Source organism: Antennarius striatus, chromosome 4 (genome assembly GCF_040054535.1).
Source record: "Antennarius striatus isolate MH-2024 chromosome 4, ASM4005453v1, whole genome shotgun sequence".
NCBI classification, from domain to species: Eukaryota; Metazoa; Chordata; class Actinopteri; order Lophiiformes; family Antennariidae; genus Antennarius; species Antennarius striatus.
The window spans coordinates 10,216,162-10,241,587 of NC_090779.1; the positions used below are offsets into that span (position 1 = coordinate 10,216,162).

The 25,426-nt window shown below is 39.7% G+C and overlaps 1 protein-coding gene across 1 annotated transcript; it reads right to left on the reverse strand.

The window, feature by feature from the left end:
- Positions 1-1,753: 1,753 nt before the first annotated feature.
- rasgrf1 (Ras protein specific guanine nucleotide releasing factor 1) lies at positions 1,754-24,052 on the reverse strand. The gene is made up of 27 exons (XM_068313469.1): positions 23,257-24,052; positions 17,920-18,026; positions 17,472-17,619; positions 15,748-15,840; positions 15,408-15,661; positions 14,325-14,404; positions 14,023-14,216; positions 12,669-12,778; positions 12,000-12,118; positions 11,290-11,450; positions 10,209-10,272; positions 9,096-9,238; positions 8,887-8,969; positions 8,458-8,706; positions 6,471-6,841; positions 6,271-6,390; positions 5,292-5,462; positions 5,048-5,154; positions 4,157-4,269; positions 3,914-3,974; positions 3,343-3,446; positions 3,181-3,265; positions 2,892-3,089; positions 2,717-2,796; positions 2,513-2,630; positions 2,353-2,421; positions 1,754-1,846 (listed from the first exon to the last, which is right to left on the reverse strand). Exons 1-27 carry the CDS (start codon positions 23,530-23,532, stop codon positions 1,754-1,756), a joined length of 3,771 nt encoding a protein of 1,256 aa, XP_068169570.1. The 5' UTR covers positions 23,533-24,052.
- Between the last annotated feature and the right edge of the window lie 1,374 nt (positions 24,053-25,426).

The window sequence follows — 25,426 nt, forward strand, 5'->3', positions numbered from 1 at the left end:
CTCTGTGAGGTGAATTAACAACAAAGTACAAAATACTATCCCGTTTCATATAAAGACCAGGTCACTCTCTCTTAACTACTACAAAAATAGTGTTTGAATGCTGCAGGCAGAGGTCATTCACATACATTTTTTTATCATAGTTTTTAAACAGCAATGCATATAACAGATTGATATACAGTCACGTTCCACAATCACTGGAACAGCAAAAAGGACAGATTGTCTTTAACTGACAAAAGAGCAAGAACCTTTTACTCTACAGAAATATCGCCGAACCTGAAGGAACAACACCTTCCATTGCATGTGATTTTTTTATGAGTTGAAATAAGAACAAAGTAACTTGAAATTTTAACGTAAAGAGAAGTTACTGCTCTGTACTAATGTATTTTAAGTATGACAGTGAATTCAGATGACTAATCACGCACATTAATTCACAGCAATATAAAGAAATCACTGTATCTTATACAGCTTAGCTGAAAAAAAAAATTATAAGGTGAGTTTCCACACCTTATATAAAAAAGGCGATTAGGACTTTAGAAAAAAATTTAAAAAGTACTCAAATTACATCAGTTTTGCATTAACAAACATACATAGATCAGAGGTTCCTGACCTCTGAGTAGTGCTACCAGCTTTCAGGCAGCGAAACTGTAGGCCTATGACTGAAAAAACAAACAAAAAACTTCAAAAGAATGACGTATATATCCTGAAACAATATATATATATATATTTAATCATGTTAATGATATGCATCGAGAGACAGCAATGCTTTAGACTTATAAAACACGCATCATGTCTTTATCAGGGTTAAATATTATAACAATGGCTATCCTGTCTTTTCATCAAGCATCAACACTGTGTCAAAATGGAAATTGATCTGATACTTTTATTTGTTATCAAATATCCGCTAAAGAAGACACATCCCGTCAACGAAAGATGAACAAAACTTTGTGTTTAGTTGTAATCGGCATATTGCATGCTAACGTGCCAAACAAAGAAAATGAAACCATAAAAATGTTAGCAAGCAGAACTCAGCATCTGGAATAAAGAACTGTTAAGAATAAGTGGCATGTTCTAAATGAAATATTAAACTGTCATCAACACATTAAGCATTGAGTATTAGTACGTCTTTTTTAAAGTATTTGCCCAATATAAAAATGTTCCACAGTGCAACACAAAAAAAAGACTGGGAACCCCTGACTTTAGAGTGGTGAGCAGAAATGGAGAAACGATCACCTCTTGATTTGGTTAGGGAAGCACAGAGACAGTTATATCTCAGATACGTTGCTTTCTACTCCATTGATCGCTTGAATGCAGTAATATCTTCTAAAATCTTTTACCTGATATTTTGCAGTTATATCTTTACAATGCTACATTGGTTGCAGAGAAACTCAGTCACAGATAAAACTCAAGCAAGGTTAACAACAACCAACAAGCACGAGTGCTGGGAAAGTGCAAAGTCAACACAGTATGTGATGATGCAAAATAATGTCATTAGTCACTAAGAAAGCACAGCCGTGTACACCAAAGTGACCTCTGTTATTATGCAGGAAACACTTCAAAGGAAAGTAACTACAAAGATTTGAAAAAATCTTAGAGTTGGTGACAACATGGCAAAATTAACAAACAAAAAATATACACCAAAATCTTCACTGTCATTAAACAACTACTGTACATAAGAGAAAATATCTTAAACATATACATCTATACAAAAGTTAATGTATATTTTAGTTGATGTGTCATATTAACAAAGGAATAATCAGTTAGACACTTTAGGCTCAATTCTGAGTGAGGCTTCGTACATGCTTTCTTCATCCAGAACAAAGCTCTTATCCAGAAGATACTGGGCTACCTGAAAATAAAGTTCATATAATATAAAATTAGTAACGCAGCAATTATTGTGTTTTGCTAATGTGTGTTGTTCCTTTTCAATAACTTCTGACATAATTTCCTGTAGCATTATGTTTATCATGACCAGGTAAATTATTGAGTGACTTTCTATTTTCTCTTTTATTCAGCAATTCACAAAAAAAACAACACAAAAAAGGCCCAAACCCCTAAACAAAAATATAATGTTTTGAGCTTAGTTTTGCAAATTGCAACAAATAAACCGATTATGTCTAGAAGATTGCAAATCCATTATCATTGTCCCAGGTCACTTTATAGTTACCGGTAAATAAAATAATCAAAGAAAATAAAACGTGCAAATATCTAAAAAATACAGTCAAATATTATAATAAATACATAAAACATAAAGAAACAAGGATGTTGAAGTGGTAAAGTAGTGGCTGAAAAGGTGAAACAAACATATCATTTGTCAAGTGACATTGTGGTCACGCCCCGCTAGTGTTGATTCACCTTTGGTTGTAGTTCAATCTTATATGCTGTTTGTTGAAACTGTCTGATTTCTCTGATGATGTGAGAAATCTGAAAAGAGAATGAAAAACAGAATGTTTGATTCTCCTTTAAAATGTCTATTTTCAAAAAGTCTGTCAAATGATAGGACACATCTTCTAACCATTCTCATCTTTGAGAAGTTGACCAAGTTGTCTTCTGTGTAGTTTGGCGTTCCCTCTTCGATAAAAGCTAGGTCAGTGAGATACATACCCAGATAGGGCACGCAGGGAGGATCACAGCTAGTGGGGAAAGAAAACGTGCATGATGTACTTGTTTGTCATGTTTCCTTTATCAATAGAAGGACAGGTCCTTGACATGAACTCACTTCTTCAGAGCCTCTCTTAGGTTTTTGAACCTCCCATCTGAGGAAACTAGCTTCTGTAGCTTATCAATCAATGCTTTTGTCTGTAAGAAAATGTGATAAAATTTTTAAATTATTGATAACACTACGCACATTTGGAGGAAAAACCTTAACTGACAATACACTGGATGATGCAAACCTGTTTGGAAACCTTGAGCCAGGTCTTCTTCAGGCGGAAGACAGAGCTGCGGTTGAGGGAGGAGGTGATCTCCAGCACAGCGTTGTAGTTGTGGAGACAGCGACAGATGTCGGCCACAGCCACCCATTTCTCAATGACCGCTACTCGAGTCACCACATCCTCACAGCGTAGAATCTCTGTGGCAATGAGGTTACTTATCTGGCAGAGGGATGAGAGTAATAAGAACTAGCCTTGACAACAATGACAATTGTGGCCAGACTTCTATGAAAACTTTGGGCGAGGAACATACATCATTGAAGTGCTTTGTTGTTCTCATGATATATGGTGTCTTCTCATTTTTGTCATTCTTCATCCAGCCTTGACCAAAGAACTCCCTGTAAGGAGAAAAGATTAACAGAAAGAAAGGAGTGGTCCTCATAGATGACTACAGCCAAAATGAGATGTTACTCACTCGTATGGGATGTCTTTAAAGACCAAGTGGTCTAGCAAAGTCAGCTGTTCTGCAATCTCCAGTGCAGAGTGACTCTCAAAGGGATCAGCCTTCCCTCCTTCCACCTAGGGTCCACAGGACAAAATGAAAATGAACTGTTCCAATGTGTGCCATCATTGACAAAGTAAATGCATCACATGAGTGTCAAACTTAATTTAGACTGGGCGACGATTCACTGAATTGGATTTTTACCTTTTCTTTTGAAAGAGAGATATACATTCAAGACCTTAGTTCACTTCACTACTGTGAACATTCTCCTCTGCTAACATAGATTAGAGCAAAAATACTGTCAAATATAGTTTGAACACAAATATTAACAAGTTCTTTTTTTTTGAAAGCAGTAATACTACATTTGACTCTGTGTGTGTCTCAAATGTGAATACATTGGGTTTCTTTGTCTTTTATATCAGCAGATTTAATGTTTGTTGCAGCCTTGTGGCCAGTGTGTCCTCATACTGTGTTTGTGGTTGCCCTGCATTAATATATAAACATTTGTACATTTGTCTGTCAGTCAGACACAAAACACACTCACCAGCTGTGTTGCATCTTCAAGAGTAATCTGATTGTCCCCATGGTCTTCCTGAGTTAGAGTCCTGACAGATAGTAAAAGAACAGCTGAATTTGTAATCTATACTTGTACACACACACACACACACACACACACACACACACACACACACACACGCACACGCACACGCACACACACACACACACACACACACACACACACACACACACACACACACACACACAGTCCCACAATCAAACACAACACCTGATGATGTTGGCTGCTGCTTTCCTCTCCTGGGTCAGCAGCTCGGGGTCATGCATCACTTCTTCCAGGAAGGCAATACCTTTTGTCTTCAACTCGTTATTGGTCTCAAAGTCCTGCAGAGGGACAGTCAGCATGCAAACAATGGATTGAAAGCTAAACTTAATAAAAACAATCACTCTAAATAACATCTATACATATTTTAAATCATCACCTTTTCAAATTCTTTGCTTTGTAGATTTTGTTTTCAACATTTCTTTATTTTGGTAATGCTCTAACTCATACAACATAGAGATAAATTCTTCCTTCTTATTTTGAATTTCATACCATGTATACACTACAAATCAAACTAACATGTCATAAAATACTTAAAATGGAAGGAACACAAAGCAAAGGACCACAGTCGTGAATCACACTTAATGGCAAACTCTTAAACACTATCTTGTTTGGTGCTGTTATCTTTGGCTCTGGCTATAAGATAAGATAATAGAAGCCATTATTTGTCCCACAGAGAAGAGGGATTCAGTCAAACATAAATACATGCGTACAGCTATACATATGAACAAATGTACAATTTACGATTTACAATTTGCAATGTACAACCAAAGCTACGAGAAGCCATCAGGGACATAATTCAGAATATACCATTCACAAACCCTTTCACAAACACTACTGAAATGTTCTTACACTACTGAAATACTCTCACACACACTACTGAAACACTACTGAAATGTTCTCACACAAACTACTGAAATATAAATCTTTTTCTACTGCAAACATGGACTCACTGAAACAACATGGGATGCAATGAAGGATTTGTTTGTAAGAATGTCTTCAATATACAGCATTAGTGATAATTAAGGATGTTTCATGAACTGTGTTGGGACATTTTACCGGGGAGTGTTTGGACACCCAGTGCCTCAAGACGTTCAGAACTCTGTTGGTTGCTGCTCGTCTGATCACAAACTCTTTGTCTCCATTTCTCTGATCTGTTGGGAAGCCTGAAGAAACCAAAGTCCATTAAAGAGTTTTCCACTTTAAGCTCATCACTACAATATATACAGCCCTGGCAAACAGGAGAACAATGTTCACAGAAAGCACAAATCCAAAATAGGTGAGGAAAAGATTTTGTGTATACCGGTACTGGCGAGGGACATCCGCCGATACTTTTCCTTGGTAGGTGTGCCCTCATTGGCTCCGGCTGTAGCTATGGCAAAGGCTGAGGCAGCAGACAAGGCGCTGCGGTTGTTATCTAGCTCTCTACATGAGGACATCACCATGCCATTGTTGTAAGAGAACAATGAGAATTCTAGAGAGACAAGAAGAGAAAATAACCCACTGGACACTGGCAAATAAATAATTTTGGTGGTATGTAAATAGAACAAGTGAAGTCTTTTGAGAGAAATAAATCTGGACTGGTGTTAAAATACTTATACTGCAGTGTAGTGTACGTATATGGTCTAGTCACCAGAATGGCCTCCTTCTTCTCCAGCAAATCTCCACTGGGGGGCACTAGAGACCATCTAGATTGTTTCCTCCAGACTTTACTTTGCAAGAGGCTATGATATTCAAGATGGTTGCAGCTAAATATAGCCACCAAATATCAGAATAACAGAGGAATCAACAGATTCTCTGCAGTCTGTTGTGTTTAAATTTTGGGAACCAGAGGCAGCTCAATCCCCACACTGTTGCTTCACAGTTTCAGTTAATTTGTCACTTTGGACAAGCCATTACGTATTTTAAAAGATATCTTTGGCTTTTGTGAAAGTTCATGCAGCAGAAATGATCCTGGCTCTTGTGAAGCAGGCTCATTTCTGGGTGCAGAAGGGAAAACATGCTCTTGATGTGGTTGCTATGACATAAGTTTTCTTTACACCTACTGACGCCAAGCTTTCCCCACATTATCATGAGCAACATCTATTTACATATTTACTTTTTTTTTGGTATTATGCAGTGCATTGCTGTGGTCAAATGAAACACTGTGGAAAGCTCAGTGAGGAACTAACTGGCTGAGGCACTGTAAAGGTGATATTCAGTGTGCAATTCAAAAGCCTGGATATGACGCTACCGTGTCATAATTATATCACTGCACATATCTAGGACACAATGTACTGTACCTGAGGAGTTTTTGCATTTAACATTTTTTGGAGTGGTTGGTGACTTGGTGGGAGAGGCTTCTGCATCCCCATCATCACTCTGATTCGGATCATTGTCACTTTCTTCCCTCACAGACAGATCTGTACCATGATAAATTACAGGTAAAGCATCAGTACAGCAATTCAAAATGAGAATAATTTGCTTATTTTTGATGTGTTACCTTGTTTGGACATTGGTGAATCCTCAATCTTGTCCTTCTTGTCCTCTGCTTCATCAGGGATTTTGCTTGCAATAGGGCTAGACACGTACAGCTTGTTGATGTCCAAGGTGGTCTTGCTGAATGGGGACATGGATGAGTACATGCTTGCATAGCCATTTGAGGAGCAGCTGAGGGCAGCCAGGTCAAGAGCTTTGCCCCCAGTGATGATGGGGATGTTGAGGGAGAGTTTGCGCCGCCGGTTGGGGGAGGAATTCTTGGCAATAGCGAGAGGAGGAGGTGAAGAGAACTTTCTGCTGGCCCTGGGGGAGCTGGGAGGTTCTCCATAGAGGAGTTTACTGTTCTGACTGCTGGCAAAAAACAACTCCAGGGATCTGCATCAAGGGAAATTATATGCATTTCAATATAGGACATAGGAATATGTTTTCCTTTGATATTTGGTAACTATCTACATTTTCAAGAGCTTAGCTAAATACACAACTGAATTATTTATGCAAACCAAGTCAGCCCAGCAACCAGAAGTCTCTTTGCAGCTGCGTCTTGTCATTTTAGAGCAGGATACAAGCTGCAGTGTTGCAGAAAAACTCTCCCACTCCCTGCCACCCTCCTGCGACCTCACGGGTTCCCATAAATAGCACAGAGAGTGATAGTGCGCATGGCCACTGCTGACACAAGCAGCCGAGTGTAGGTGTCTCTCACTGACATGACAAGTGCCACGGGAGAGCATGCTGCAGGGCGTAGGCATGGGGAGCTCCCCGTGATCTGAAATGCAGCCCTCCATCAATATTTTACACGATGGATATTTTACAGACAGGAAGAGTGGGAGGGGGAGGGAGCGGAGTGGAGAGGAGGGGAGGGGTCCTGCAGGTTGGTTGCCATAGAGTAACAGAGACCAGTAGAGACACTTTCAGGCAGGCAGGAGAGACTGGACAAAGATAAATACATACACAGATCTTCAAACATGACTAGAGAGAGAGAGAGAGAGAGAGAGAGAGAGAGAGAGAGTTCTGGTGGGTGGATGTAGACAAAATATGACAGTATTTTAATGCTTTTTCGGCAGCGTCTGTCTAGTGATAATGGCTCGTTGGTAGAAGAAAGTGAAGATTTTGATGAGCCAGAGGAAGCTGATTTACAATTACTCCAGTTGTCAAAGTCACTGATTACCCAGAATGACAAGGCAGCCTTCCAAGATCAGATTATATCATATCAGTCAGTCATTTTCTTAACCCGCTTAATCCGCCGGTGCCTATCCCGGCAGTCTCAGGGCTTGAGGCGGGGGACACTCCGGGCACGACGCCAGTGTACCGCGGAGCCACATAGAAACAAACAATCATTCACACACACACTCACTCCTACGGTCAATTTGGGACCGGCCAATCAACCTGAAGTGCATGCTTTTGGAGGTGGGAGGAAGCCGGAGAACTCGGAGAGAACCCACGCAGACATGGGGAGAGCACGTGAACTCCGCACAGAGCGGGACTCGAACCCGGACCCGCCGTGTTGTGAAGCAACAGCGCTACCCACTGCGCCACCGTGCTGCCGATTATATCATATCTCCCTTCAAATTTCACTAACTATTTCTATATTATCAGGAACCATCAAGCTCCCAAAAACAAGGATGAAATATTTTTTACCTGCTAAAATAATAATTCAAGCCATAGAGAGCAACGTATCATATATCATCTAAAGTAATAAACATTCTTATTTACTGTAACTTGTCTCTCCCTAAGTCACTGCATAAATTAACAGATGTGTACAGCTGTGGTTGAACGTAAAGGTCCAGTCCATAACCCTGTGACTACTATGCAAGTACTTAGGAGTGGATGGCAAAACTTTGAATTACATGAAGCATCAAGCTCATTTTGATAATTGAATCTGTTATTTTGCTCAGAAAAAAAAGAAAATGATTAGAAATGGGGAACCATATGATTAACTTAGAATAAACAAAACCAAAAATTTAGCTCATTGGTCCAACTGCAGTGTGACTCACCGTGCAGGGATAGCACTGATGGGCTTTTTGTAGATGGTAATGAGTTTGTCTAGCACCACATCAGCCGTGGTGAACACGCGATAGGAGTGCAGGAAGGTGTTGAGGAAGTCAATGGAGAGGAACCGGAGATCGGTCAGTCTCTCCAGCAGGCGCTCCACGCTGGCATAGCGGATCTGCAGCACCTTGCAGGAGTTCATCATTTTGCTGAAGCGGATATCCACGTCGTCGCAGTACAGACTCGAATCTGACCTGCTCGGGATAAAAGATGTTTAGAGAGAAATATTGCAAAGTGAAGCTACAAAGAATTATATATGTAGTTGCTCACACAAACACACACAAACACACACACACATGCACGCACGCACGCACGCACGCACGCACAGACACACACACACACACACACACACACACACACAGATCAAACCTTACTTGATCATCTGTGGCACTGTGACTTTGGAGTTGTCCTCAAAGGCATTCATCATCAGCCCGTTGCAGCGGATGTTGTCTACGCACTGTAGAACAGATATAGCAGAAGTAAGCAAAGAGGACAGTGGAGATATTAGTGAGTTTGGTGACATGCAGGCTTTCTGCTGACATCCTCGTCTGACCACAGGAGACTGTGATTCACGTTGACGTGCCTGGCTGATATCACTGGTCCATGCAGACTTCTCCTGCCTAGAGGAGGCCACCAGGATGACTGTGAACGACTGGCTGTCCTTTGGCTCCACAACAATCTTGAAGTCCAGGTGCTCCATGTCCTGGCCACTTTTGTCTGATTTGGCTGAGAGGAAGAAGCAATAAATAGTAAATATATGTAATTTTTTTCTACACATCTCTGTACATAAAACTACATAAAGTTTGTAATGTACACACAAACACTGAAAGAACATTTCACTAAGAAATATGCAACAGGTTGTTTAAACTTTACTTAGCCTCCATTAATTGTATGACACTATATTTGAAAAATTATATTTGACCTTTTTCTAATTATTAAACAATAAATTGATACCTTTGTAATAAATTCTGATGTATATACTTATAAATTACATGCATTATGACACATGGTGGATATAAGAGTGAGGTTACAGGGAGAAGAGATCATGAAGGTGGAGGATTTTAAGTACTTAGGGTCAACAGTCCAGAGCAATGGACTTTCTGGAAAAGAGGTGAAGAAGCGTGTCCAGGCAGGATGGAACGGGTGGAGGAAAGTGTCAGGTGTGATGTGTGATAGAAGAGTTTCAGCTAAAATGAAAGGAAAGGTGTACAAAACTGTGGTGAGACCAGCAATGTTTTTTGGTCTGGGGATAGTGTCACTGAGGAAAAGACAGGAGACAGAGCTGGAGGTAGCAGAGATGAAGAGCAGAGATGAAGATGCTGAGGTTCTCTCTGGGAGTGACCAGGATGGATAGGATCAGGAATGAGTACATCAGAGGGACAGCACATGTTAGAGGTTTTGGAGATAAAGTCAGAGAGGCCAGACTGAGATGGTTTGGACATGTCCAGAGGAGAGATAGTGAATATATTGGTAGAAGGATGCTGAGTTTTGAACTGCCAGGCAGGAGGCCTAGAGGAAGACCAAAGAGGAGGTTTATGGATGTAATGAGGGAAGACATGAAGGTAGTTGGTGTGAGAGAAAAGGATGCAAAGGACAGGGTTAGATGGAGGCAATTGATTCGCTGTGGCGACCCCTGAAGGGAAAAGCCGAAAGGAGAAGAAGATGACACGTAGTAGATATAACTCTTGAAGCTCACACTCATCATCAGTCCCCTCTGTGTCCTCCATGAGAGTGCAGTCTATAAGTGAAACCACTCCATTCTGCAAAGAGCATACAAGAAACATACATTCATATATATGTAGGTCCCTAACACCTACCTTATTTGAGTCAGTATGTCATAGCACTTCAGAACCTACCACACATTTATAACACCGTTTTCTTTAACTGCCGCAGAATTCTGAAGTTAAAAATGATCTCAGCTTGTAGAACGTTCAAATCAGAAACACAGATGTAATTGAGAAAAAGTCTAAAGAGAATTTCTACTGCCCAAATTAAATGAGGAGGCTCAGGAATATGAACAACATTTTATAACTTAATTGAAAACATTCAATGATTTTTGTTCATTTTTTAAGATCGACCTCAGCTTTCTTATTTCGATCTGCAGACCTTCGAGTCTCATGTTATAAAGATTTTTTTTTCTTTGTAACACACTTTATATTGCTGAAACAATCTTCAAGTGCTACACAACAATAAAAACAAGATCAATGTTGTGTTCAGGCGGCTTGGTTAGCGCAGTGGATAGCTCTGGGTCGGAGTCGTTTCTGTGCGGAGTTTGTATGTTCTCCCCGTGTCCACGGGGGTTCTCTCTGGGTTCTCCAGCTCCTTCCCACCCCTTAAACATGCAATTTAGGTGAATTGTTTCAAATTGCCCATAGTCGTGAGTGAGTGCGTGAATGATTGTTTGTCTTTAGCATGGCTCTGCAGTGCACTGGCGTAGTGCCCGGAGTGTCCCCCACCTGTCACCCGTAAATCAGCTGTGATAAGTTCCAGCAACCCCTGTGACACGTAAAAGCAGACAAAGCGTAACAGAAGATAAAAGAGTGAATGTTGTGTTCCCAACTTGTTTCCAATACACACAAGTAGAAATAAATTAAGGTTTGTTTAAATCTTAAACCATAACCCAAAGATTCATAACAGGTACCCTGCAACAGGTACCCTGAAACAGCTTCATTTGGGGACCTCTAAACTTTTCTGGGTCCCAAAATACCCACTGACCTATGACCACAGTGTTTGACATAAGATGCTATCCCACTGCTAGCTGGGTAGTAATGGCCCACCTTAGTGAGATGAAGCTTTCCTCCAGAACCCCTGGTGCAGATAATTAAATGCTTGGAGAAGAGGAAACACTGCCTCTCCCCCTCCTTCTTCAGAGACAGAGAGCCCAGTCGCCCACGGGTGATCTTACCCTTCTCACTCATTGGTACCTGGATAAGTGACCCTGTGTGGAAATAGAGTGTTTGCAAATAGAAAGAGGAGGGGGACAAAAGAAAAAGGGATGAGGCACGTATGTAAATGGAAAGGGAGTAAACACACAATGTAAACAGAAATACAGGAACAAAAAAAAAGAGACAGTCAAAAAATTTAGCAAATGATAAAAGTTATCAATGTCACAATATCATGTTGGTGGTCATGCCTTTTTTCCACATATCCATACAGTTGCTTAAGATACTGAATTAAATAATCTTGAATTTTTTTTCCTTTCCTTCTTTCACCAAGACCTATGGGGATGGAGGGCATTTACAGTCCAACCTTTAGTTTTCTTATTAAAAGTGCAATTACAGATTGAGATGAACACATTGAAAACTCTTCCCTTGAAGGAAACATATTGATCCCTCAGAGGGAAACAGAGAGACACTTGGCTCCCTCCATATAGGACTAGAGACGTACGATCTGGTTCTCAGCACATCCTTTTCTGCTGCAGTTTGGCTTTTCTGTGGAAGAGCCTTTCCTTGCTGAGATCTGAACAACAAGATACGACAGGAGATACCTTGTCTGACAAATGTCTGGCTTGTGTCGAGGAGGATCTCACAGCCCTCCACAATCATGCGTTCTATAGCCAGGTTCTTCCTGATGTTTTCCGTCTCGCTGACTTCATCATGCATAATTCTGTAGAATGGGGAAATTTCGTCATCCTCATTTGACCGTATGGAAATAAGCACATTTTAAAGAGATTTTTTCCTAGGATCTGTATCATCTTCCTGACTTTTTCTGTACTATTTCTATAAAAGTTGTCCAGTGACATATGCATTATACATCAAGAATAACAGTAAATTTAGTCACAAGCAACGGTCAATGATTTTCATGTATTTTTGCAATTGTGCTGTCTATAAACATACACACAGTTTACGTTTTTTGTGTTGCAAGTATTGGAATTCTGGAAGCTTGAACACATTACCCAGGCATGAAAAAAACAACAACTTGAAACTCATAAAAAATATTCCATAAAAAATCCATATACAGTATTTATGAGAGGAAAAACATTGAAAGATAAACAATAGGAATCAAGAGAACTGGCCCTATAATATTTATAATTTGCTGCTTCTAGGTTTCCATACAAAATGCCAGAAATACACTATTTTGATTAAAGAACAAAACTTAAATGTTTTTTCTCCAACTTCTGAAAACAAGCGTACATGTCCCAATTAACTGAAATTACCTGGAAAGCTCCTCCAGCTTAGATTTGGCAAAGTCCAGACTGTTTCTCTCTATATGTTCATGGGGTGTGTGGGCCAGAAGTTCATGCAGCGTAAGAATGTAGCGGGGAATCTGCAGAGAGTAATATGGGATAGCAGCTCACATGTATGCATAAATGTAACATGAACGATGTACACGCAGGAATATCCATGTGCACATGCACTAATGAGAAATATATCAGTGGAAAGTGCAATCTACACTGATCAGCAAAATTTATTATCAACACAGCACAGGCTGCAGAAGGCCCCAGCAGAGTGGACTGTGGAGAAACTGCTTGCCTAGCCAGAAAGAAACCATTATTAAAGACTGAGATCACAAAACAACTGCTTTTTATAGACATGAGAAAAACTATGGGCATATTGTGAGCAGAGCAGACGCATGCCTGCTGTTTCTGTTCTTGATCAGTGCTGCTGCAATATGGGGCATCGCTCAGAGAGCCAATGAAAGCTCAAGAAGGAGGCGGGTCTTTCATGCCAAGTTCTGACAAATCCATGATGGCCAGAATAAACGCCTCACCACATTACTGAACATGTTTTAAAGAGAAATGATCAAATCATGATTACAACGTCTGTTGGTGTATTTCTGTTTTCACACACATGAGGTATTTAATATTTATTCCACTGGCACAACTACATTCCATAATTGGAGGTATAGATGTACGGTAACTAAAACATTACTGAGTTTAACAGAATTTTTCTCCTCTGGGTTCTACCAGCTGATAACATACTGTTAATGGAAAATGGTTGTAGTGGAATAGATAACATTGTTAGCCACTCATTTGTTTCATTATTCCTTACTATACTGTGACTTATGTTTGCACTGTGGTCAAACAAACTATTTAACTATAGTAAGACCTCAATGATGGGACCCATCACATTTACCTGCTTTGAATTATGGTGAATGGGTTTTCTGTAAACCTCAGGTAACAAATCAAACAAATCAGCTACCTGCTTAACAGACAAGAAGCGGATTTAGCAGGCATGGCTATAAGCAACTATTATTATGTTGGCCAATGATATGGCTGAAGGAATGTTTATATGTTATGTTATCTTATGTTATATGTTATGTTATGTTATGTTATGTTATGTTATGTTATGTTATGTTATGTTATGTTATGTTATGTTATGTTATGTTATGTTATGTTATGTCATGTTAATTTACTTAATTATAATTTTATTGGGAAAATTATCTTTAAAATCTTATATATATAGAGAGAAGAAATTTGCCCAAATAATTCTTTCTACATGCTTCAGCCCTACAGCAAACATATGGATATACTGACATGTTTTATAGATCAAGGAGACAAATGAGCTAACCTGGAACATGGGGTAGGTGAGGAAGGTCTCCAGTGTCCTCTCCTCACAGTCAGGCTTGGCCTCGTACTGCTTTAGCAGCTTGTCAAAGTCTCTGTTCTGCTTGCAGTGAGCTAGGATCTGCAGACTGTACTGGTGGTTCCTCACAAACTCCTGATAGATATTCAGCATGGGCAGCAGGATGTCAAACAGGTCAGCTATAAAGCAATAAATAACGACGCAATGCTGAGTGCATCCTCTGTGAAACAGTTCAGTGCACATTGGAGAATACATGAAAAAGAAATGACAGTAGAGCAGGTTCTTACCCAGCACCAGCGTCGGCCAGCTCGCTATTCTGGCTTTTAGACCCTGGTAGAATATCTGATGTAGAAACATTATTGTTTCACTGAAATACAATAAAAAACATGAGTGAGTTTTTATCTTCTCAAGCAAATAATGAGTGGTGTTAATAATTCTGCCATGTTCTGCCAAGTAAATTAAAGCTTCAACATCTTGCAAATTTAGCTTCTGTCACTGTAGAAGACTCCTGACTTAAGATACACATAGGCACACTTCACATGAACAACAAAAATATATCTGCTGACAGAACAGAATAAATCCATAAGAGAAGACGTAGTGGTTGGCACCTTTTTTTAATGTAAGTTTTTACAATATGACACCGTACACTAATTTGATTAATGCTGTGCACCAAAATAAGGGTGTGGAAAGATTGAGTTATCATCCCAGGAAATCCAAATGTCATTTAAATTCATTTAGAAATTTTATTGGTCCAATAGTGATCATCTAATAAATTTTCATTTAATCTGAAATATTGTCTTTTTGTTTTACTTCATTCCATGAACCAATACTAAAACAAATGATGTCAGTGGTCCGAAACAATCACAAACACGTGATCAAACCTCTCTGCTGCAGCTCAGTCTGACTCATTGCTTCTGAATTACTATGTGTCCCTTTACAAATTTCTACTTTACTGTACAATACATATTGCCTGTATATTCTCTTTGCCCCATCATGCTAGTTTTTGCTCCTCCTGGTTTTGTATCCATCAAAGAAAAGTGACAATGCCCAGGGCCAGTTCAATAATAGCAACTACAAAACTATGAGTTTCACAACATGGCTTCACCTTGTAGCTGAAGCTGTCGCTCTACTTCAGTGTGACCATCACCACATATTATGTGTTCCAGATAGGTAAATTGATAATAGCAAAGATGAAGCTTTATGCTATAAATAACTAACTTACATGTTGTTATCACATTTGCTGTTATCTTTTGGGTTTTGAGAAAACAAAAGAAACTTCAAAATCTTTAGAAATCGCCTAAAATGGTACTTTTCTTTACAGGGTTGTTGAAATTCTGGTTCTGTGATCTGAAGGAAAAAGGGGATCCAACCTGTTGAGGAATATGCTGCTAACATCGTCATGGGTGATGGGCGGTTTCTTGGAGCTAGCTGCCATGCGGAGTGGCCTGAGGAAGTTGTTCACCAAGATGTGAAGCTGCTGGACGTACTCCGCCTCTGAGTCCAACATGCTGAACACCACCTGGTTCCTCTTCCTCATACTCTCTGCATGTGGTGAGCGGATATAATCCTGGATGATCGTCTTCCACTTCCTCCTGCAGATCCAGCCTCGCAGGAAGCTCTGAACCTAGAATGTTAACGCCTGCAGTGACTTTCAGGGGATCTGAAGATGCTCTAAAAAACGCAGCAGAAGATTGAAATTGAACGCTATACTTTTTTGATTTTCTTGATTTCTGAATCATCATCGGTCGGGGCGGCTGCAGGGCTGGCATGAATCTTCTCGTTGTCTTTGAGCAGCCCGGCAATCTGGGAAGTGGCCACAAGAAAGAGCAATCATTACAACTTACACACTTCTCTTCTTCTCACTTTCTGTATCAGCATATAAACAAAGTGACTCAGTCAATAGGACAGGACCTGTCAACACTGACACATTAGTCTGACTACACTAGCTGTGTTATCTCTGCATCAATATTTATTTACACTGGTGCTTTAAATGTAATACGTACAAAACTGTATGCTGACAAGAGGTAAGTAAACAGGTTGTTGAAAATAGAAAGATTGGAGCTGCCTCAAACTGTTTGAAACTAAGTGTTTCCATTTACTTTGTGGCCAGAGAGGTAATTGTCCCTACTATTCATAGGAATAAATACAATACAAAGCTGTGTCCATGCATATTCAGCAGGTAATTTGATTTCTAGCATCAAATTTGCCCTTTAAAGTAAAACAACCATTTGATCTGAGGAATACAGTTGGAAACGCAGCCCTTTTGGAGGTGTTGTTTTTGAGCACCTCTCTCCATCTAGTGTGGAGAACTGCTTCCATGTCTGTCCTCTCTTGCTATTTTATTCACATATGAGACACATTAACATAGTTCGTCACTTTCCCTTTGGTTATTGGCTGTGTTGGCAGGATGAGGTTCAGATGGGATGCAATGGAAAGGAATGAGTGTGCAGAACAAGAAGACGTACTATAATTTTATTTTATTGATAAAATATTTTGTTCTATTGATGCAACAATCTTGGGCAATTGTGATACAATCAGAGAAGGTGATGAGGGTTACTAGTGTAAAAAAATCTGACATTAGATTACCTCATTCAAACACACTGGAAGAGATAATCCTAAATAGGGCATAAATGTAAATCTCCATTTTTTATTTTATTTACTATAAGTAGTGTTTCTATACTCTTGACCTTTACAGTCAAATATCTGCATGTACCTGTATATGTACAACATAAACTGACAAAAATGTGCAAAACTGGAGGAGAGAACAGGAGAGAACAGACAGTTCTTGTAGAAATAGAAGAGATGAAACAATGAAGATGACTGCAAAAAAAAGTTAAATGTTTGACAAAAAAATCTGTCCTTGTTCCATTAGTATGCATTTTCATGATGGTCCCTAATTTCATAAAAAATAACTCTCAGGTTTCCAAGATATTCTTTGAGAATCAAGCTTTATCTCAAATTACACTGCAAATTACACTGCAAATTTATTTAGAAAGAAACTTGTTGATTGCCTGAAAATCCATCTTAAGGACTCTATCTATTCTTCTGTTTATTTTTTTTCCAGCTAACAGGTCATCATCTTTATAATAAAGGACCATGTGGGTTTAGCTACTCATAGGCCCTGTTCATATGACTAAAACAATTTTGGGCCAATATAAGTCACGCTTTTATTATTTCTACATGAAACTGGTGCTTTTGACTTCATTGTAAAGAATCCAGCAGCTGTGTTAAGGAGTGTTTAAATTTGGATGACCGCGCTGGGGTGAAAGGGAGACAAGATGTGACGCTTTTGGTGAATTGTATCAAATGGCAAAGGAAGAGAAAGAAGGAGCTAATGCTGCTGCAAAGTGACAGCTCGTTTCTGTTCAGTATAATGAATTCATGTTTGTTTACATCCCTTCTGCTCGGTGTAAAGGCATTACTGTGATTATTACCTCTGACTTAAGCCTTTCAATCTCTATTTCCCCATCTTCTATCTGTTGTCGAAGTTGCTTAGCAACAGTTTTCTCCGTCTCCACAATCTGAAGCAGATGAAGATACTTCTGCATGAGAGTCTCATGCTCATTGGCCAAGTTTCTGTAACTGTAACACATTTGAACATGCACACACACACACACACACACACACACACACACACACACACACACACACACACACACACACACACACACGGTTTTGCATTGTAGCTGGGGTAATGAATTTCACATTGGTGTTTGCAATTCCATTTCACATCAAACATTCAGATACATTTTGTGAACATATTATTTTCTGTGATTCCCTGTATCATGATATCATACATGAAACCACATCTCACACAAACTGATGGCTTTACCACCTGTTAATCCTCTAATCACCATGCCGTAAACAGTTGTGTACCTTTACCTGGCGTGTGATATTGCAGCCACCCATTCATCACAGTCTTTTACATCCTCTGTGCGTAACTCAAGCGCCTTTTGATTTTCATGGGTGAAGCTGACAGTGAAATAGTACTGAAACAAATGGGAAGAAGAAATGTGAGTCAGAAACAGCAGGACTATCAATAACCTGACATGTTATGCGTCCTATAAGGAAAGGAGCATTCATTATTGCATGTGTTCTGGGTACATCCATCATGGCTTAACTGAAGCTTCTTTGCTGCTTTTGTCTGTGCGTTTGTTCCATTGCCTTGCTGCAGACATCAAGCGGGTGATTTAAAACCACACAGGGATGGGGGAAGCCACATCCTCCTCGCCCACCCGTGCAATTGTTGGAGCACAGGGAGGGAAACCTCCCCCTACCTGGATCCTATATAGTACATGTTTCCTAGCAACTGAAGATTTAGATCCAGATCTAAACATGATGTTATTATTATTATTATTATTATTATTAGTGTTATTATTATTATTATTATTATTATTATTATTATTATTATTATTATTATTATTATTATTATTATTATTATTATTATTATTATTATTATTACGGAGCAGAGATTATATTTCCATTTGTACTCTTGATACCGAATAATGTAGCGGCAAGAGGGCACAAGCCAGTGTCTTATTGTGCTCGTCCAAAGCCCGGTTAAATACAGTGGGTTGTGGATTTGAGCTGGAGGAGAAGGATAAATTCTGGTTGGACTTTGATGAAGTGATAGAGAGCATACCTAGAAGTGAGAGAGAAGTCATTGGTGCAGACTTCAATTGACATGTTGGGACAGGAAACAGAGGTGATGAGGAGGTGATGGGCAGGTTTGGTATCCAGGAGAGGAACGCAGAAGGACAGATGGTGGTTGACTTTGCAAAAAGGATGGAAACGGCTACAGTGAATACTTTTTTTCCCAGAAGAGGCAGGAACATAGGGTGACCTTTGGAGGTAGGAGCACACAGGTAGACTACATCTTGTGTAGACGGTGTAAGCTGAGGGAGATCAGTCACTGCAAAGTAGTGGTAGGTGAGAGTGTAGCCAAACAGCATAGGATGGTGGTGAGTAGGATGACTCTGGTGGTGAGGAAGAGGAAGACGGCAAAGGCAGAGCAGAGGAGGAAATGTTGGAAGCTGAAAACGTAAGAGTGTTGCATGACTTTTAGGAAGGAGTTAAGACAGGCTCTGGGTGGTCAGGAGGTGCTTCCAGATGACTGGACAACTACAGCTAATGTGATCAGGGAGACAGGTAGGAGAGTACTTGGTGTGTCATCTGGAAGGAAAGTAGATAAGGAGACTTGGTGGTGGAATGAGGAGGTACAGGAGTGTATACAGAGAAAGAGGTTAGCCAAGAAGAAGTGGGACACTGAGAGGACTGAGAAGAGTAGACAGGAGTACAGGGAAATGTAGCGTAAGCTGAAGGTAGAGGTAGAAAAGGCTAAACAAGGTGCTTATGATGACTTGTATGCTAGGTTAGACAGTAAGGAGGGAGAGACTGATCTATACAGGTTGGCAAGACAGAGAGACAGAGATGGGAAGGACGTGCAGCAGGTTAGGGTGATTAAGGATAGGAATAGAAGTCTATTGACAGTTGCCAGTAGTGTGATGGGAAGATGGAAAGAGTACTTTGAAGAGTTGATGAATGTGGAAAATGAGAGAGAACAAAGACTAGAAGAGGTGACTGTTGTGGACCAGGATGTAGCAAAGATTAGTCAGGATGAAGTGAGGAGGGCACTGAAGAGGATGAAGAGTGGAAAGGCAGTCGGTCCTGATGATATACCTGTAGAGGTTTGGAAGTGTCTAGGAGAGGTGGCAGTAGAGTTTCTAACTGGGTTGTTCAACAGGATCTTAGATAGTGAGAAGATAGAGGAATAGAGAAGTGTGCTGGTGTCCATTTTTAAGAACAAGGTAGATGTGCAGAGTTGTGGCAACTCAGGAATGAGTACATCAGAGGGACAACACATGTTAGAGGTTTTGGAGATAAAGTCAGAGAGGCCAGACTGAGATGGTTTGGACATGTCCAGAGGAGAGATAGTGAATATATTGGTAGAAGGATGCTGAGTTTTGAACTGCCAGGCAGGAGGCCTAGAGGAAGACCAAAGAGGAGGTTTATGGATGTAGTGAAAGAGGACATGAAGGTAGTTGGTGTGAGAGAAGAGGATGCAGAAGACAGGGTTAGATGGAGGCAACTGATTCACTGTGGTGACCCCTGAAGGGAAAAGCCGAAAGGAAAAGAAGAGTCTTGATACCAAATGACCGAATAAATACCAAATAGTTTGCCCCGCCTCACACCCTAAGGTAGCTGGGATAGGCTCCAGTTCCCCTCGACTCGCGAAGGCGGATAAAGCCGTCGCGGGTCATGGGGAACTGGATAAAGCGATGATTAGAAGATGGATGGATGGATGGATGGATATTTTAATTTGACAGTTACAGATCTAGTTTTGTTTCAGTACAGTTTTAAATATGAAGTTACTTCAGAGTGGGGTATGATGTGTTTTTACCCAGTCAAAAAATATCTGTCATCCCTGGTGAAACAGCACACTGGTGTATCCACATAAAGTAAAAATGCCTTTGTATTTTAATGGTAGTTTTCTGGTTTGTTACATGGGTTAAGGTAAGATTTACCCTTCAAGAAGGTGTCCTAATGCTTGTTCAATGACAGTGGCAATAATAACACAATTGTATGTATGAATGTAATTTCTCTTCACTTTTGAATTATAGAATTGTTGCTTGTGTTTACATCACATTCGGGATGAGAGTCACACATAACACATTTCTTATGAAACCATATCAAATATTTCAGACAGAGGCTGTGAAAAATAATACAACCCCTATAAGTGAAATGTCATCATTCCACATAGAGAGAGACAAGACTCTAATCTTTGGCCTGCAGATGTTCAACAGGCGCCTATCAACCTGCAGCTGATCATTATTCATGGCTGACTGCTCCTCCATCTTCACATTCATTAGGTATTCATCCTTCCGTCAAAGAAAATCTATTTCTGGCAGAGAGGCATGTATGTTGTTGTTGTTTTCCCTCATGTCTCCAGGAGTGTGGTGAGTGTCTGGTGTGAGGTAATGTTAAGTGCACTGTCTGCTGCTGACTTTGTATTTATAGCTGAGTCATGCACCTTAAAAATTATTACTGATCTTAATGGAGATACATGAGCATTGTTTCCTCTTAAATCTTTGAAGCACACTTCGCATCAGGTGGGTGCAAGATTTTTGTGTCAGTTATGCTGAGCTGTGGCCGTGATTTAGACATGTTTTGATGAATTGTTCTTTGTTTGCATTCCCTGTGCATTATGTAATTGTGACTGTCCGATAAACAACTATGTTTCACTGCAGCACCGCTGTAAGAGGACTTTCCAGAATGATATAATGAGATCAATACTGTAACATATCCCCTAGAGAACTGTTGGTAATCACACCACTTTCATTTTAATGAGGAGCTTTAGTTTGGATGCTGGCCCAAAGACAGTGAGATAATCACATTTTATTAGTCCAGTCTTTCCTTTACAGTACAGCTTGTACCAAATCAACCATGTTGCTCCTGTAGCTCCTTGGTTGAAGTGTTGCTGTTTCTCGGCATAAGTGAGCTGCATTTTCTATAAATGGACTCTGACCACTCCGCGTTACTGCAAGGCACAAATTTAGCCCAGATAGCACTTGCATTAATAGGAGAGATGCGCCACACTACTTCTCTCTGTTACCACACCTCTTCCAACTGCATCATTCTTTAGGATGCAAATAAGGGTTGCCATGGAAACCCTGGGCTCAAATGCATTATCATTTTCCACACCGACTGCATTTGAGGATAAATATAATTTGGGGATTATAAGGGATTGGAAAAACATTACCACAAAACCATAAATCCAGGTAGGGATACATGGCAGAGGTGATGTTTTCTGACAGTTGTTTGTCCTGTGTTTGTTTATGTTGAGAGTTAACGCTTCAGCTGACAATCATATGAGTCACATTAGTAATAAAATATTTGTTTACCTCCCTCTGCTCTTCTTTTCTGCAAACAGTATTAAGAAAACCGAAGGAAAGCAAATGTCTCAAGAACAAACTCGTGATTTCTCACAGATTTATGGATACATGTTTTTTTTACAGTACGTCATCATTTTTACCTATAAAAACAACAATACTCTCCGGGGGCTTTTTAGGAGCCTTTAACACAACTGAGTGTACAGTATTAGTGTGTTTCATTCTGCATTGTCAGCACAAAGACAGATGTTCACGAGAAAAGCCTTGGATTGCAGCTCTTCCTACAGAGTCAGGCACTGAAGCAAAATACTTCTCAACTGCTTATTCACAACGGGAACGTGTTGACAGACAAGTTAACCTTTACTGTTTTGACTGTTATGTTTTACCAATGTAAAATAGACACTGGATATTATATGCAGATATAATTTAAATCTCCTTGCGTGTGTGGTTTTCATAACACTGCAAAATAAACATGGAAACATTCATTAAAGATATGACTCAGAACATGGTAGAAGAAAACCTATAATGTAAAGTGAAACTACAGCATGTTAGAGTGGATCGTTTCATTCAGGTCATCTAAATCAGTGGTGACTGATCATTGGCACCCTGCTTTTTCCTGAGCTCCTGCTGTAGTTTCATCGTTCCGCCAAGCAGTGAAAACCTTGAGGCACAAACTTTTATTATTATTATTATTGTTATTATTATTATTATTACTTTATTATTATTATCATTATTATTACTTACATATTTAATTGGCAGGAGCATTGGGTATAATCACTCTCCGCCCTAAAACGTCAAAACGATAATGACCAAGTCAGAAGTATAATATGTGACCAACCAGGTGAAAAATGTACAACCTCGATGAGAAACCAAATCCTTTCATGCACCTCCCTAACTACACAAAACTACCCCTCCAAAAAATGGGTGAAGCTCTGTTTTGCTGCAACCTTAAGCAAAAATACTGCATAGCCCGCTGCCGCTGCTGTAATATGAGATGTTAATATTGCAACCTTATTATTAAAGCCATGCGCACATTACATAACGAGCAAACCAGCAATCTCGTGCTCCTCTGCTGCACTGGATTTGAGGTCATCATGCGGCGTGCGTAAAAAACAAAAAAAAAACCCAAACCAGTTTATCTGCATTAAAAACAATGACATTTCACATTCGATGTTGCAGCTCGTCAATATTTTATCAGGAAGCATCAAAAACAATGGAACAATGTGTGAAAGAGGCCGAGCGTGTGTGTGTGTGTGTGTGTGTGTGTGAGAGAGAGAGAGAGAGAGAGAGAGAGGGAGAGAGGGAGAGAGCGCGCTGACGCGCACCATACCTGCTTTTCCAAACACTCCTTGGCTGACTGTGAGGGTTTCGGTGAAGGCGCCCTGTCGCATATACATCCCTCCAACAGGTATAATCCCGAGGGTCTTGAGCTGGACTCGTTCTCAAAATAAAACAGCATATTTTGTAACAAAGCAAACCACTTTGTGTGCCATTTCGTGTTGTCAGAGCTCTTTTTGCTCAAGCACCCGCGTCGTGTGCCATCCTTTTTTGCCAAAAGCCCCAGGTAGGTGACATGACCATCGTTAAGTCGTATTCCCTTCTGCATTTTGATGAGGAGTCTTCAGCCGCACACGGTGGATCGGTTCGTTACATCCTTCTGAAGTCGATCAAAAGAAGAATAAAGGCGAGATATTGACTTTCTGAATGCGGACCACTAACAGCAGGCTTCTCTGCTCTCTCCGACGCATTCACTGTGTTTGCACTGAAGTAAAAGAGGAAACAACGGGCAGCACAAGTCCAGCATCCTAAAATCTTTTGTCATACTCCGAGCGCTTTGGAGGTCCACGGTAAAAGATGGGGTAAAAAAAAAAATCAAAAAAACAAAATCAAAAAAAGGACCAGAGGATGTGAAAACAGTCTGAACAACGCAAGATGAGAGGGGTTCGGGGTTTGTCCTTTTCTCACATGAAATCTCCAGAAACCAGTAGGCTGGGTGCTGAGCTAGGCAGTGCTGGGTGAAGTCACATGACGCATGCTTGGGAGAGCAGATTTCAGAACCTTGGACAGGGACATTTCCACAAGATGCCGCATAAATTGTGTTTCCTCTCCAGTCCACAGTATCAGTGAGGGAGAGGAGGAGATGGGAGACATGCAATAGATAAATCAGCCATGAGAAAATTATTTTATTGTAATTAAGGAATTAGTCCTCTGTTTCTCTGATTATTTTCATCGTAAAGTTGCACAGATAAACATTGATTGTAATAAGAGGTGTCAAACCTCCTGAAGATAAAATACATAACCAAAAATTCAAATCCTTAATCCTCAATAAATTTATGGTATATTTCATTTCCGGGGAAAATCTAACTTCCACAATACAATAAAAACCTCAGTTGAAGTGTAGTAAAAAATATACAGAAAAGAAAATAAGACATTTTTTTAAAAAGGTAAGGCATGTGTTTTTGGTGATTTATTAAACCTTTAGTGTAGTTTTTACATGTTTTGTAGATTTAGTACAAATCCTAAAACTTGACTTTCCTGAAAACAATCAATGCATCACTATCCAAGTTCTTACATTTTCCAGGTTGAGTTCAGTTACAGGTATATTTATTGTTACTGTTTAAACTGGTTGATGTCTTCACTATGAAAAATGCAGTTGACTTCTGAGTTTGAAATAAAATAATTCAAATAATCAGTAAAATACCACCAGGGAATAAGCTGGGTGAAATCCTGCAGGGCACCGGCTTTCACATGTGGTCTGATCAGATGTTATTGCTGCATTTTAAAGAGCTTTGACAGTGACAGGAAATAGACAGCAAAAGATAACCACTTCCACGTGTTGGCATCTTACAGTAGGAGGAAGACTCAAGAGAATAATGCTACTGTCAGATATGTACATCTCACTGAGAGGCTTCAACTAAATTAAACTGTGATACTGAATAGTCTTTGAGTGTGATTTGACAATACTGCAGTTACTCATTTTCACCTCAGTTTAAATAATTTTAAACTCCTTAAAAGCTGCATATTGACAGCAGCATAAATATTTTCAAAAGGTTTCTCTATTTTATTTTTTATTTTGTAGTTTGGTTCCACAAACATAAAACAGACTTGTAAACTAATTAGTCTTGGTTGTCCGTTTCCCTCATTCCATAATATTCTGTTGATCTTTATATTGTGTTCAGTTGTTGGTCGATTAATTAATTAACTAATGAATTGTTATTCTGCACACATGTTCGAAATAAAGCATTCATTCATTCATTCATTCATTAGGGTACAAATGGCAAATGAAAAAACCAAATGATGATTTTTTTTCATGCAGTTAATCCCTGTCTACTTAAGTATAGACCCAATATTTAAAGAGAATAAAACTGGTACTGAACCCTGGCTAAATTGTGAAGTGAGAATGAAAGGTTGTTTTCATCCAACACTAACTAAATCTATAGAGTAACACAAATTCTAATATTGTGAACAGATTTGCACAGTGAAACATTCTGAATAAAAGC